The sequence below is a fragment of the Ostrea edulis genome, chromosome 9 (genome assembly GCF_947568905.1).
Source record: "Ostrea edulis chromosome 9, xbOstEdul1.1, whole genome shotgun sequence".
In the NCBI taxonomy this organism is placed as follows: domain Eukaryota; kingdom Metazoa; phylum Mollusca; class Bivalvia; order Ostreida; family Ostreidae; genus Ostrea; species Ostrea edulis.
In genome coordinates this window covers 55,557,831-55,573,954 of record NC_079172.1, presented here as the reverse complement: position 1 = coordinate 55,573,954, position 16,124 = coordinate 55,557,831, and the positions used below count along the sequence as shown (strand labels likewise).

The window sequence follows — 16,124 nt, the reverse complement described above, 5'->3', positions numbered from 1 at the left end:
AAAATCCCTTAACACCGAGGAGACCATCTCCCAGTCCTTCTGGAGAAAAATTAAATCCCATACCTAAAGCTGATATATCTCTAATGAATTCCTATTTATTCTGAAGATTTCCAGCATAAAATAACAGAATAACTTTAAAGTCCATCAAAAAAGATCTAACTACAAGTCCAAAAACTTCCTTAAAAACTAAGATAATGATAGCAGAATATAGCACAATTCTAAATTAATCAATTTCAACAATTCCTAAGATTTAACAATAAACTGTAATGGATCCAAGTTTTTAAACTGGAAATTCCTAATAAATTCGTCAAACTAATCCAAAAGTTCCAAAGTCATGCGAGAACTAATCCTAACTCAGCTAAGAATTGAAATTAAAAACTGGTTACTTGAGCCAAAATACAAAATTACCCTGCCCATCAACACTCCTAAGCCTGTACCCTCAAAGCACGCCTCCTCGAAGCAAGTCCTGAGCAGAAGAGAGCGAGCGTCTCGAGATCCCCCTGTTTTATACTAAAACATGACGTAAAGGTTAGATAACGTAGGACAAATGTTGGAAAAATTGGATAACAAAACATGACACTTTCTGGCGTGGCTTCTTGACTTCTGGAACCATAAAAAAAATCCAATAAATGCCTATTCAATGAATTGTGAAAAAAGTCGACGCCAAATACATCTGAGACAAAATCAGTCAATTATATTATTTACATGAAAATAGAATAGATAGTGTGACTTACTTAAATTAACCAAACAATAACTGATCAGGCTTGACATTCAGAAACAAACGATGAACCGATCAACAATCTACAAGTCCAAAATTGGATTGAAATTGTCAATAATTATCGGAAACAAAAACTACAATTAATGAAGACTAATGATATGGATCTAGGGTCTATCTGCTATGGAAGGTGCTAAAGATCCAAAGAACGACAAGGAAGGTGAAAATATACTGCGACTCATACTCTGTGAGGCTGGTTCTAGCACAAGCCTGAAACGTGTGCACATATCGCTCCACATCACTTACGCTATCGGAATCATCTGTAAACTACATCAAATAAAAAGAAGCAAATTGCTGAAATAGCAAGTCAGTAACACGTAATTGCATAGGGACTGTTAATGATAGATAAGTACGATGAAGTTCAGTAACTCGCATGAATTGACACCTGTGAGGTCCTGGTACGTATGTATGTAAAACCCGTGACCCCCTGTGGCTGTGAATTTAGCATTACATTGCATACCCTGAAATTGTTTAGCCCAATAATGGCTATCAAGTAAACCTGAAGAGATAACCTTTAAAGTTAGTGGTTGCATTGTATCATATATTTAGCGGTTTTTTTTTTCCTTTTTAAGACGTCTGGAGGGGGTAGGCATTGATTGGAGAAGTCTGGAGGGAGGAGGCATTGTTGACTATGTCTGGGATGGTCTCCTCCCATCGATCGCACTTGAAGCCCCGAATATCATTAAATTGAACCTCGTGGTAGGTTGAGGTCCGAGCCCCTGGTCTATGCTGTGCCGCCAACTCGGTACAACAGTGTACGCGAATGATTTTTAATTTTACCAGACATTCGGTCTGGTAAACAATCTAGTTTTACCAGACCAAAAATAATTTTACCAGACCAAATTTTCTTATGTGCAAAATTCAGTCTTTGCGCTTAATGTTTCTGACTACAAGCCTATAGGGCAAATGAGAGTACAAAATTTGGTAGCCCAAATAAAATTTTACTAGCCCAAATGTTGTGTTGGAATGATTCAACATGATTCGAAATTTCAAGTTTAAACATTTTTAATGAGTATAACAAAACAAGTTCAGCTCTCTTTCAACTTCTAATTCTGTCATTTCACAGTCAGTATCTTCAGAATCCTCCAATTTTTACTCTTCTAGTTCTTCATAATTACTCTCATCCTAATAAAGGTAAAAACAAGGGTTATTCACTAGCTCAGTCACATATTCTGAACGTCTGAGGCGGTCACTTGTAGTTGTTTCTTTGGCGCAGTGTTTACACCATTTATTATTTTCGTGTCCTTTTACAGAATCAATTCTATAATTATCAGAGCCAGACACGAACTTACAATTTGCAGTGTTTTCCTTTCTGCACCAGATGCAATATACGAGATCATCATTGTATTCAAATCAGGGCCGGTTTTCCTGCCAAGCACGCTAACATTTTCTTTGTCGCTTTGTTACCTCACACTTCTTAGCGGCGACTTTCTCTGTAAGAACGGGTTGTTTCACTGATTTCCTACCAGGAATTGCACGTACATATTAATAAGGAATGTTAAATAAAGCAGTGACTCACCAGGTTGACCTTGACAAGGGAGAGTAGCGTTTGTCGGGGATTAAACCTCTATCGCCGGCTGGGTACCTCCTGCCTTCCGGGGTGGGGGTGGACCGTAACGTTGTCGTGCTTTACTGCCTTGGCTGCTTTGCCGTCCTTGTCTCGAGCTTGAGTCCCGTGGGGATTCGGGTTAGAAAGGTCCACAGCGTCCCTTGCTTGTTGTAAGAGGCCACCAAATTTAACCGAGGCCCCGAGTCACAGCAGGCGTGGCACGATAAAAAATCGCTCCCCGCTAAACGGCTGCAAGAGCCGAGCACAGGCCAAAGTTTGGCAACCCATCGCCAACAATGGTGACAATTATATTCTTGGAAGGGACGTTTTATTGTATCATTTAAAGGAGATGGATCACTGTTCGTTATCTTCACCTTTCAGAAAAACAATCAATCAATCAATCAGTCTTGCTTCTTTCTGTTCCTTTTTGGTTTCATCCTGTCGCTGCAGTGGCAAAGGATTGTTTGGCTGCGTATACGATTGAACGATGTTAATATATTAACTTGATGGCGATATCTTTGTGATGATTATTTTTCACAATGTATTCAATCCAAGGTTTTCAAGTTCTTCAAGTTAACTCGTTCCCCGTTAAGCGGAATTGTCTATACGGTGAGATAATTCGAACCAGGTTTATTTTCGCAAACGGTACGAACTGTCTTAGCCAATTATTTTTTTTTAAACATACATACAGTGTATATATATATCCAATAATAACAGTCAAGAAACACAAAACTCGAATAACATTTCACTGTTAGCGCTTTCGGCTTTAATGCCTCTTCAGACAGTTATAAAATGAAATAATATTGCTAAGTAACGTCACTTAGGTGAATACAAATATTGAATTCAATTGGTATTTAATATTTGTATTCACCTGAGGATGGATGTTAAAATCCAGAAAGCGCAAGTGATTTAAATATATTTTTGGAACTGCATATTTTCCTGCTTTTTTATTGAATTATTTTGACTGTGTGATATCAACTCTTTCTATTTGGATTATATATATATATATATATATATATATATATATTCGGCAAAGAAACTTGTACAAAATGTTTATAACAAGCTACCAAAGGTATATGTAAATATTTGTTTTTCTGAGAATGTGTGAAAGATGCATACAGTCATAATCTAATATATTAAAGGTACATGTATATTTTAAAAAACCCAAAAACAAAAACAAAAAAAAACACTCAATGAAATCATTGATTCCAGCGGTTCCAGCAGGTGTCAAACATATCTTTTTCACTATTTTTATATGCAATATGTTTCTGAGTGTCGTAAAATGTATTCATAAGTGATATCGCAGCATTTACATTCAGTGTCTTCCATTGACATATAATATTTCAGCCAAAGAACAAGGATATTTTGTGTAGTTTTCTTTTCATCCAAAAATAAGATTATGTTTTGTTATTGATATTTAAAGATTGGTTTTATGTTCAAAACAACCTTAAAATTCTCTTTTAAAAGAAATGCTGAACACTATCACATTCCCAAAACAAATGTTCAATTGTTTCTTCTTCTATCTGACATAATGTACAATTCTCAGTGGCGGATTTAAGGGGGGAGCGCAGCCGGCGCCCCCCCCCCCCTAAAATTTTCAAATTTAAGGTAAATCGTGGTATCTTGTTTAGAAAAATGTACTAAACAATAAAAGAAGTAATAATTTCTTCCACTCTCGGAGAAATAAATGATAAAATCTTTGATTTCTTGAATTACTTTATTGGAGAACTTAATTTTTTCCCAAAACCCTTAAAATTTGCGTCATTTTACTAATTTCACCTTATCAAAAATGATAGAAAATAGTACAAATGACTTAAATAGGAGACATATTTCAAGCCCTATAAAATCTGTAATATCCAGGAGCTTCCGGGGGCGGGGGCCTCAAGGCGGTCCCCAGCTTCATAAAGTGGCGTCCCCCGTAACCACAATTCCTGGATCCGTCCCTGATTCTTATCATCTCTAAAAAAAATTTGATTTTGAATAAGTATGAGTTTGAAGCTAAAATTTTATTCAGAATTCTATATTGAAACCATTGCAGTTTACAATTACTTGTAACTTTAAAGGGCAATCTGAAAATAATTTTCCATTCTGTTTCACTTAATTCAAATATTTCATTCCACTTTCTTTTACCAGTAGGTTATGTGCAGTTTGATTGAGAAGAGTATAAAATTGTCTTGATTTTTGCATCGTAGAAGAGTATATTATATACTCGACATAATCATAATTAGCCAATTAATTAATTGGGGACTATTTGATATGCATCAAATAATCTTGATTATTATCTATATTTGATATTTGTTTGCTTTTGTTGAATAAATTTATATAGATCGATAAAATTGTTAAGTTTTTCTTTTCAAGATTCTCAATCTATAAATAGATAATAATAATGATACATTCTTTATTTAGACAGAATAGCACAATTAGTACAAATGACTAGTTTACATTGTGGTCCTGTATAAAACATATTCACAGACAGATAAATGAGAGAATAGAAAATTAGGTAACATAATATACAAGAGGCCCAAGCGACACATCGCTCACCGAGTTACCTTGGCCCATATCTGAAGACTTTCCATATATATTTTCATGTAAAACATTAGTCCGTATTGTTGCCCCAACCTTCCCCTGGAGGCCATGACTTTTACAAACTTGAATCTGCAATATGTCAGGAAGCTTTCATGTAAATCTGAGTTCCTCTGGCCCATTGCTTCTTGAGAGGATGATTTTTAAAGATTTTTTCTATTTAATCCCAATTTCCCATGTAAAAATTTGATCTCCTATTGTGGCCCCAACCTACCCCCGGGGGCCACGATTTGAACAAACTTGAATCTGCACTATGTCAGGAAGCTTCCATGTAAATCTCAGCTCTTATGGCTCATTGGTTCTTGAGAAGATGATTTTTAAAGAATTTCCCTATATATTTCTATGTTAAACTTTGATCCCCTATTGTTGCCCCAACCTACCCCCTGGGACCATGATTTGTGAGAAGATTTTTAAAGATTGTCCCTATATATTTCTATGTTAAACTTTGATCCCCTATTGTTGCCCCAACCTACCTCCGGGGGCCATGATTTTAACAAACTTGAATCTGCACTATGTCAGGAAGCTTTCATGAAAATTTCAGCTCCTCTGGCCCAGTGGTTCTTGGGAAGATTTTTAAATGACCCCACCCTATTTTTGCATTTTTGTGATTATCTCCCCTTCATTTGAACAAACTTGAAAGCTCTTTACCCAAGAATGCTTTTGGTCAAGTTTGATTATAATTGGCCCAGTGGTTCTTGAGAAGAAGATGAAAATGTGAAAAGTTTACGACGACGACGCCGACGACAGACAACGGACAAATTTTGATCAGAAAAGCTCACTTGAGCCTTCGGCTCAGGTGAGCTAAAAAAATATACATAAAATATATACACAATATCACTGGGAAAAATTAAACATAATACATATCACTTATTTGAGTAATAATGCTGCAAATATGCTGATTTAAAAGTTGTAATAGAACCACAGCAACTGATTCCATAAAATTGTGGAGGATGTCTTAAAAGACTGTGTATAGTATTCAGTGCGAACTTTTGGTAAATACAAAATGCCACTATCGCTACTCTATAAATACGAAACATCCAGGGGAATCCCCAACACTCCTATAGAAAGTAGTTCCGGAAATTTTTTTTTTTTTTTTTTTGGATACGATATACCAAAAATTTTTCAACCAATGAAAAAGCGCGTAACACGTAAAATTAAATCATATGGTAAATCAAATAATCTTTTTCTCTTATAACTCCAAACATAGCTTTCTGTGCTTGCTCGCACAGGCGTTTTGTTTTGTTTCTCAGCTTTACAAAATGAACCAGATCGGGAGTAAATGACTCCTAAATGATTGAACTCATTGACTGTATCAACATTATAAACCATTGTAAAGTGAAGACGCATTTTGGTTGTCGAACTTTTGAAAATTTTACAATTTTTGTTTTACTAATATTCACAGTAAGTTTCCATAGTTAACAATAGCTATCAAATACGTCCAACGCTAATTGTATTTCCAGACTCTGCTAAAATAACTGTGTCATCTGCATAAAACAAGATAAACATCTTCATATACAAAAATCAAGTGACGAGCGAAATTTTTTTAACAACATACTTAGTACATGTTTCACACGAGAAATTAGTATGTGTTTCACACCTCGGGAAAAAAAAAGAAGATTTTTGTCCCTAACAAATCACTTTGTATACCCAAGTCCAAGCTTTATGGTTGGGTAACCATGCCATTGCATTTATAATTATCAAACCAATAATTATCAATGATTGATTACAATCCAGGAAGGTGTCACGCTTTCTGAATATGGTGTTTCAGTTATCAAAATTGGTATGGAACATTGAATATTAAAAGAAAACCTCAAAACTCTCTCTCTCTCTCTCTCTCTCTCTCTCTCTCTTGTATCTGTTATGCCCCATCACCAACACTTCATGAAAACAGTATTTAAGATGTCATTAGATGTGTACTCACCATCTTGTGTTCGATCTTCAGTCACAAAGCGACACATCCGGCAATCTAACTCATAATTTGAAACAAATTTAAAAGACACGCGCCGGGCAGTCTTTTTCTGTTGGTTGTCCAGTTCATCCAATATTCTCTGTTTTCAAGATCATTTTCGGAAATGATATCTAGAAAAACACATGCCGCGTGCCTATCATTCCCGAAAATGTCCACAGGAATAGTAAGTTCTATACATAAACCATTTATACCTGTCTGTCTGTACTAAATAAAAAACAATCACACCCTTTATAGAATAAAATGTATTACATATACAATAAATGACAGTAAAGGAAACACAAACTAGGATTCAAATATAAGTAAAAGTTACCTACATGTAAAATGTACAGACAATGTATAATGACAAATTGCCACATCGCTAAATTTGCACCTCAGAACAAAAAATGTGTCATCTGACATATTATGACTAGTGAAAAATTATGGCATATTTGGCATATAAAAAATAGACCAAAACACATGTACAACTTGAAAAAAATCAGAAAAGGGGGAGTTAAAAGGTCATGTTAACAAGCCAGGCAATATTTGTAGAAAAGATATACATGAGACAGAGATATACAAATATAGGCTTGCTTGTTAACGCCCCCATCATCAAATTTTGAAACGACATGACAGACACTCTTGCAGGGCCGTAAATTAACCTTCAATGAGGAGGAGGCAGGAAATTAGGCGGGGGTCTGGGGGCCGCCCAGGCCCCCAGACGCTGAGCACATTTTGTGCACACTGAACACGTTTCGTGCAAAATCCTTGATTCTAGGGCTTCTAAGATGTTACTTGACTAACTCATTCTAAAAGAAAGATTTGGAATGCTTTTTAAGGGAGGTATCATGTTCTTAGTTATTGGAAACAACATAAATTCTAATGAACTTTAAATTTTAATTTTTTTTTGGCTCAAAAGTTGGAGGAGGCAGCTGCCTCCTCCGCCTCCATGTAATTTACGGCCCTGCTCTTGAAACATGGATGAAGATATTTTGAATATGTAAAAAAAAAAAAACCAACTAATTATTCTTGAAAACTACTTACTGTAAACCCTCACCTGACTGTTGAATACAGGTAAACTCCCCTTGAGTATTCTTTAGGGTTCGATCTCATTCAGTTTTTTTTAAATTTAGTTTCATTGTCTTTTTGCCGTTAATGTTTTGTCCACAAGTAAAAAAAAAATATATACGCCTTGTTTAACATCGAGAAAAAGGTCAAACAAAGGTATTCTATTCTATTGATTTTCTATTTCATAGAAGGCATACGACTTAACGGTGCTGCAATGTGAAATTGAAAAAGAAAGTAGTGCCGTTTCGTGTTGTCAAGGGGGCGTGTCCCAATACCAAGTTACATTATACAATTTAAACTAAATTTTTTCAGTGTGTTCAGCCAATCAAATTGCGTGTTACAAGTAAAATTAAATTATTTATGGATACATTGAAGATGTGCATGAGCCTTTTTGAAAGTGATCAGACATTTTTCGAAAAATTTACATGTAGTTGAACTCGGGCACGTGAATGATGACTTTAAAGGGCTATATACATAGTAACAGTATGTGGAAGGGATGTACATTGTTGAACTTGACATTTTGGCAGAAGAACTAGGTAAAGGGGTTGTTTACATGTCATCGAAATTTTATTTTAAAATCATTTTCTTTATGGAATTTACAAGAAATACTTTGAAGTGTAGCTGAAATGTACATTATGTACATGTATGTATGTAATGTATACATTAAATATTTAATAATTAATTAAAGGTATGATTTTCTGTGGTATTGGAGAGGGTGTACATATATTTATCCTATTGTTGTAGCCTGTTATGTTGACAAACATTATGCTCCATAACAGCACATGCATTTTCTTTCATTTTATTTTAATGCGTTGCTCATACGCAAATATATGCACTAGGATTCTATACAAAAAAGTATTTTCTTACATTAGCATTGCATACTTTTACTTCCTGTATTGTTTCTCACTTATCTGAGAAAGAAGTTCAGGCTTTTGGACAAAAATATATGCCAAATGTACAATTTTCATACAAAAGTACAAGGTTATTTGTATCTTGCTATATTAGGAAAGATAACTCTTCCATCCGGAATTTCTGAACCAACATTTTTTATAAAAAAAAATTTATATGGCTATATAAAAACTTTTTTGAATTTGACCTTTTCACATCATTAATATACATGTGTATTTTCTATTTACAGAAGTTGGTACAAATTTAACTGACAGTTTTCAAGAAATTGAAGTTTGATGTTTAAAAAAAAAAACTTTTCAAGAAATAATGAAAAAATCTGATGACTTAAAATAGTGTTATGTTGTATTTTGATTCAGAGATCGTAAACAGTGAAACTCAAAAGACAAAATGAGGAGTTCTGGAATATGCAATTGAAAATTGATGAAATTCTATTTTCTTTTTAAAAAAAATGAATTGAAAAGTTGTGAAAAATGAACGACAAATACTTTTGATCTGGGGATATTACAGATGTTCTATAACTAAATGAGGAATTGGTGCAGGAAAAATCACCAGGTGTGTCATTCCCCCTTAAACGCAATATTTTAAGGGATACTGATCCCGCAGTCGCAAAACACTAAGTTCGATCCCGGTGCATTTAAGCAATGTGTACTACTATCATGGAATTTACATGTACATGTAAATCACTCTCGAAATTTTGTGTTTATATTGTCAAATGTGTGATAACGGTTGCTCTTGTCAAGTGCAAAATGTCTTGCTGTTAAAATACCAAGCGGACAGTACAAATGGATACTCTTTGAGTTTCTGTATAAGTTTTGCGTTCTATTGAGTTGTGATCCACCATCGTGAATTCCTCTTTCATAGATTTACGATGCTTAATTTGCTAATTTCAACTAAATGGGTTCCATCACTTCTACTTCCAGGAACTCGGTGCATTTCAAGGATATCCGCAGGGTTGACATCCATGTTGACCCTTTGTTTAAGAATCATACAGAAATTTTCTTTGAGATTTTTTTTCCGCTGCTCTTGCCAAACCAGTATTTTGATGTTACATTTTTGCGAATATTGTAGGTTGAAATTCGCCATTGAGGTGGCTTGTCGAGCATCCCTGGCCACCGTAGCTAGTTCGTCGCTCAGCTTCTGCACATGTACACTATTAAGTCCATATTCAGGGCATCAATTTTTTCTACGTTGTCAATATTAGCCAGCTTTAATATTTCGTCAATGTGTGTGGATTTCTCTATCTCATGTTTTATTTCTGATTTCATTTTTAGTTCCTTTTTATATTCGTGTTTGATGGTTATTTTATTTCTTTGACAAATTCACTTTTCAGTTCTGACAATAGGTTTTTCTCTACTTCACCAGTATCATTTTTATATACCATCCCTTGTTTTATTTCTTCAAGGCTTTCGTGTATTGAATTTACGTCAATATCATCCGTGATTTCACTTGACAGGGGATCCGACAGGAGTTTGATCAGAACTGCTTAGTCGAAACTTTTTCGATGTTTTTTTGTCAGAAATAACTGCATTTAATGCCGATTGATGTTCAATTGAATAAAAAACAAATTGTACCATCTTTGGCACCAGTAGAGGATAGCCTGTTTGATTGACTAGAACGGCGACTAGCCATGTTATGTGTGAGTAATACTCGAAGTGAGGTTCAATAAACATCCTAAAATGTTCTCTATGTTATTCAAATAGCCTCTGACGACTAATCGTACGTTCCATACTATCACCGCCAGCGTTCAAGACCGAATGCACTTTGATACATTATTACATGTATAATAGCTAATAACAAATCCACTTCAGGAGAGCTCGATCTAAACACGTCCTACGTCATACATAGTCACGTGACTCCAAAAACTGAGGACCGATTCTAACCCGGTTCCCCAAAGAAATATTTCATTCGGAATATATCAAAACTTTTCATAAGATGATAAGAAGGTGTTCCGATTAGGTTGAGTAGGCATCCGCATTAGTTCATGAAGCTAACGTACTTTTGTTTTTGCAAGAAAATCAATCATTTTACGATGATTTTAGGGTGAATCAGCACGACATATTGATCAATGCGATTTACCTTTATATCGTGAAACATCATTAGAGCTATAATGGTTTCTGTTAGAGAATAGTACATGACTCGGGACATTATTTACCTCGACTGTTAAGCCGTGGTCTAGAGAAGCATCTCTATGTAGATCTTTATTTCCACCAGCATTTAGAGCTTTCCAAGAGTCACAGACACCCTTTATTGCCACAACATCCCGCTACAACTTAGGATACATAGGTCGTGGGTACGATTTGTACAAAGGAAACCCACTCAGCGAAGAAGGGGTGGTGGATCAAGGATTTCGCCTCCCAATCATTGATTTGCCTTATACCCACAAGTTCACTGCAGACGGAGAATACCGGGTTCCGGATAATGTAGATGTTATTGCAGAGTCAAGGTAAGTATTGTTTAATTTCAAATTTAAACAGTGTTCGCTTCAAGGATCATTCCAGGTTAAGATAGGAGGGACATACAAGTGACGACATGTCACGTGAAAATGTAAAATCCGCCCTGTTCTTTGCTTGCAAACCCAAAGCTATTATAGTCCGCATACGTTATCAAACTTTTCCCCCCTAGTTTTAAGCTTTTTAGATTAAAAAAGTCATAGAATTTTTAGAAGTATGTACTGCAATTCATTGCATGCGATGCCATGTTGTTGCCTTATTATTGTGATTTGTCAGGTATTGTTTTGTACTGTTGGCATTTTAAAAGACTACATGCATCTGAAGTGCAATTAAAGTTTAATCTAAATTGTGGCCATGCTCATATTTGATAAATTTATCTTCCTTTAACAGTGCCAAGTTTGGATCTTCTCTCTATTCAGTTCAGTCCGAGTCTGACTACAAGAGCATGCTGAGCGTCGACGCTTCGGTATTGTTTTCATACGTTTCGTAGTTCTTTTTTGTTGAATTAGTGAGAGCTATGAGAAAGAATGATATAATTGGGTTTTTCTTCTTCAGTTTTATATTATCATAATTCCCCTACACCAATGTTGCAGGGAATATACTAAGCTACATGTGGGTGCGTTTGTGTTTCCAAGAAAATGGAAACCATAAGAGGGTCGTATTTCAGATCTATGTAAGGTATTCTCTTTAGAGAAGTCGAGAGGCATAGCCTTCACTGACTTCTCTTCGCAAGCATTCTGGCAAAACGTGTAAATGCCGGAGTCGGTGACGGTTTATGCTTCGACCGACGTTTCCACTCAGATGTGCCTGGATTTACGAAATAGACAAGTTGTTTTCAAACATTTAACAGCAATGCACAAAACCGTCACAAGGAAATCAAAACTCACTTGCTTTTAATCCATTTTCAACATGCCCCTGTCCCGGGTTTAAATCACAACTTTGATTACGTCAGCCTGCTTTTCTCTTAACTGGTCCCCAATTGTGACAGCTCCCAAGACCAGTTAACGTAAACTCGGGACAGGGGACATGTTGAAAATGGATTAAAAGCAAGTAAGTGTTAATTTCCTTGTAACAGTTTTGTGCATCACTGCTAAATGTTTGAAAACAACTTGTCTATTGCATAAATCCAGGCACGTCTGAGTCGAAACGTCGGTCGAAGCATAAACCGTCACCGACTCCTGCATTTACACGTTTTCCAGAATCAAAATATGAATGCTTGCGAAGAGAAGTCGATGAAGGCTATGCCTCTCGACTTCTCTAAAGAGAATACTATGTAATACCAACTTCACACTCACGGATTTTTCTTACGAGTCCTTACGGATCTCCGACTCGTAGTCAATCGCAAGCATTCGTAAATCACTCGTCGGTATCCGTTAATAACTCGTCACAACTTGCACACACTCGTAAGGATCCGTGAAAGTAGGGGCAAATTTTTGTCCAAAAAAAATTCACGATTGTCCACGGATTTCATTTTCCGTAAATAACCCGTAAATAACTTGTAACAATCAGTAAGTATCGTAAACTGGTCGCAAGAACACGTAAACTGCTCGTAAGAATCCGTAAAACACTCGTAAAAAGTTATTTTTACGAATCTTTGCGGTTAGTTTACGATATTTTACGGATAGTTTACGAGTTGTTTATGGATTATTACGAATGCCTATGTGATATTTACGATTTCATTCACGTAGGGTTACAATCACTTTACGGATTGTTCAGAGTCATTACGAGCACTTTACGTATAGACACGATTACTTTACGAGTACTACTTAAAAACTTTACGATTAAGGAAAGGTATAAAAGACGCAAAATCTGACAGTTGCTTTCAGTTGTTGTCAAGACATCAAAGAAGTTACACATCTTGCAAACAATATAATACATGCTGTTACAGGTAATGTCAGTTGTCGAATGATGATACAAAGCCAATTGCGAACACTTTTGAGTCAAAAACGTAAACAATCGTAACTAACTCCTAACTATTCGTAACAGCACGTTATCAACACGTTAACAGGTCGTGATTACACGTAAAAGCTAAGCTAAATCGTAATTTTCCGTAATATACTCGTAACAATCCCTAAAAAGCTCGTAAAATGTCGTAAATTGCTCGTATTTATCCGTGTTCACTCGGAACAAATCGTAAATGTGTGCCGTAAATGCTTCGCAAGAACTCATAATAAACCGTAAATGGCCCGTAAATACTCTTAAAACGTTCTTAAATAGCTCTTTAAAGTGTTTAAATCGTAACAATCCGTGTACTTTTACGGATTTGTGGAATACGTGAGGATTCGTAAGAAAAATCCGTGAGTGTGAAGCTTATGAATAGTTATAAGGTCACAGTCAACAATTGACTAAACAATGCTATAAACACAATGAAAAGATATAACCATTGGATCTTCTAGTTTCATATTTTCCCTTTTAGAAACAGAAAAGAGAAAAAAAAACATATTTTACTTTAAACAATAATTCAAACTTGTGGCGAAAGTTTAGATTAGAAAAATAAACAAAATCCATATCTACTAAAGGTGTTTTGCTTAAAAATTCCAACTTATTATGAGAAGAAAAATAGCAAAACTAGTTACAGGGGTTTCGTTTCTTTTTTTAATGTGAACATGTCGAACCTTATTTGATATACATTTGTATCAAATTTATTTTTGAAGGTAAACGCTGGAGGGGGTGGGTGGGGCCTGAGCGCTAGCTTCAGCGCTAGTGCGTCTTATCAGAAAAACACACAAGAAATTCAAAAAGGAGAGACGACGACTTTAAGCATCGTAAGCCGTGCCGTTGTTTACAGAGCCCGGATGTCCGAAACCTCGAAAATGTCCAAGGTAACACGATAGCCGTTTGAAGACAGTTGCTACAAACAAATACTTGTATCTCCTTTTGAAGAGTTCTACAGCTTTGGACAAAATTTGGGCACGTTTGAAAGTTTCCTTTCTGTAGAGTATTCATTGATACTTATATACAAACATGATGGGCCTGGAGGTTCTTACCTGATCAGGATATAGGGCTCACGGCGGGTGTGACCCGTCGACAGGGGATGCTTACTCCTCCTAGGTGTGTCCAGGGGTCCGTGTTTGCCCAACAATCTATTTTGTATTGCTTGTAGGAGTTATGAGATTGATCACTGTTCGTTATCTTCACCTTTCATTCAATGTGTGAAATTTAAAGTGATTGCAGAGTGTGTCAATACAGAGGAAGCTCTAAAAACAAATATCCAGTAAACAGTACTAAACACTAATAATGATCACCTTGACTTTATTCAAATTATGATGTTACCTTTTTTCTTTTCTTTTTTATTTTTACATTTTTTTTTATACATGTTTTACATTTTTATTCACATTTTATCCAAGCATATTTGAAAACAGAGAAGTTCCATTTGTTTGTAGCAAAGTGTATAAAGTACAGTTATATGTATATGTATCTGACAATGAAAAAGTACGAGTATGATATATATTTATCTGTCTTATTGCATGTTCTTTTGTAAATCGAAAACATTTGGTACGAACTTTGTAAATTGGAGCTATGCAATCTGTTCCGGAAATGAAATATTCAATCTAAGTTACATGTAGATACACTATCAAAAAATATACCCTAAATTCCGAATTTCCAATTGCTTTAGGGGGGGGGGGTCTATTTTCTCATCATATGGAACTTTTCAAAGCAAATATCAACAAAGTTTTACTAATAACGCATGTCATTGCAGGTCACAGACTACTTTGAGAAAGCAGTCATGCTGCTGCCGATGGAGGATTGCGAGGAGGATTCGCTTCAGGAGATGTATCTGAATTTTATTCAGGAGTTTGGGACTCATTACACAACTCAGGTTGTCATGGGAGCCAAGGCAGTGCAGCAGCTAACCTTCTCCAAATCTGACCTGTCAAAAATGGAGTCCGAGGGAATAAGTGCTACGGTAAATAAAAACAACATTTCAAATGTCAAGAAATAAATCACACTAAACAGATTCACTTGTCTCGGAAGGGGTCACCAAATGCGGGTTAATCAGTGATAATTTTTCAAGGTGTCGTGGAAGTCTCAAGAATTTAATAGTTTATTTTGGCAATGCAACCATATTGAAGATTGGCATTTAACATATATACCAAGTTTATTATAATTGGGTCCCTAAATTCCAGGAGCAATTTATACTATTTTTAATATTCCTCCTCCTCAATAATAACATAACGATCATAAAGCCGTAAACCGTGTGATTATTAAACATATAATTCATTTATTCAGTACCGCCCTGTATATGATGCAATAAGTTGATGCACACACTTTTGAATTACTTTTTGATTGAAAAATCATGTTCCCCGAACACATAGTGTCGGGGGCATATTGTTTTTGCTCCGTTTCAATAGAATGCTTGTTTATCATTACTGTTCTTTCTACACAATTTCATGAAGAAAGTGCTTCAGCAGATCTAATTCAAACTTCGTGGGCTGATAGGGGGTCATGAGGCGGGGTTGTCATGACTTTTCAAATGTTTCAAAATGGTCATAATTTCAAAACGTCTGCCAAAAATGAAAAAAAAAAATGTTTGTCGGATTTCAATCAAATTTGGTTTCTATGGTGAAATGATTGACTTGCATCCATTTCCGACATGGGGAAGTGCTCAAGGAATTTGTGATGGTATCCAAATACAGTTATAGTTCGTTCAGCGTTCCATGCAAACCGTTCTGCGTTCCGCACCAACCGTTCAATGTTCCATGCAAATCGTTCTGCGTTCCGCCCCAACCGTCTGCGTTCCGTACAAGAATTGTTTCGTATCGTTCCGAGCAAGTGGTGTAATAACACGTTTCAAGGTATGTATCGTATATACCACTTATTGAGTTGCACGTACCACTTAGTATT

General features: G+C 35.8%; 1 protein-coding gene across 1 annotated transcript in view; it reads left to right on the top strand.

Moving 5' to 3' along the window:
• Positions 1–16,124, top strand: part of LOC125658102 (uncharacterized) — a 92,802-nt gene that overhangs the window by 28,685 nt on the left and 47,993 nt on the right. Inside the window, exons 3-6 of the mRNA XM_048889238.2 lie at positions 11,041–11,272; positions 11,670–11,745; positions 13,934–14,101; positions 14,980–15,186. Coding sequence (XP_048745195.2) covers positions 11,041–11,272; positions 11,670–11,745; positions 13,934–14,101; positions 14,980–15,186 — 683 coding nt within the window. The remainder of the gene's footprint in view (positions 1–11,040; positions 11,273–11,669; positions 11,746–13,933; positions 14,102–14,979; positions 15,187–16,124) is intronic.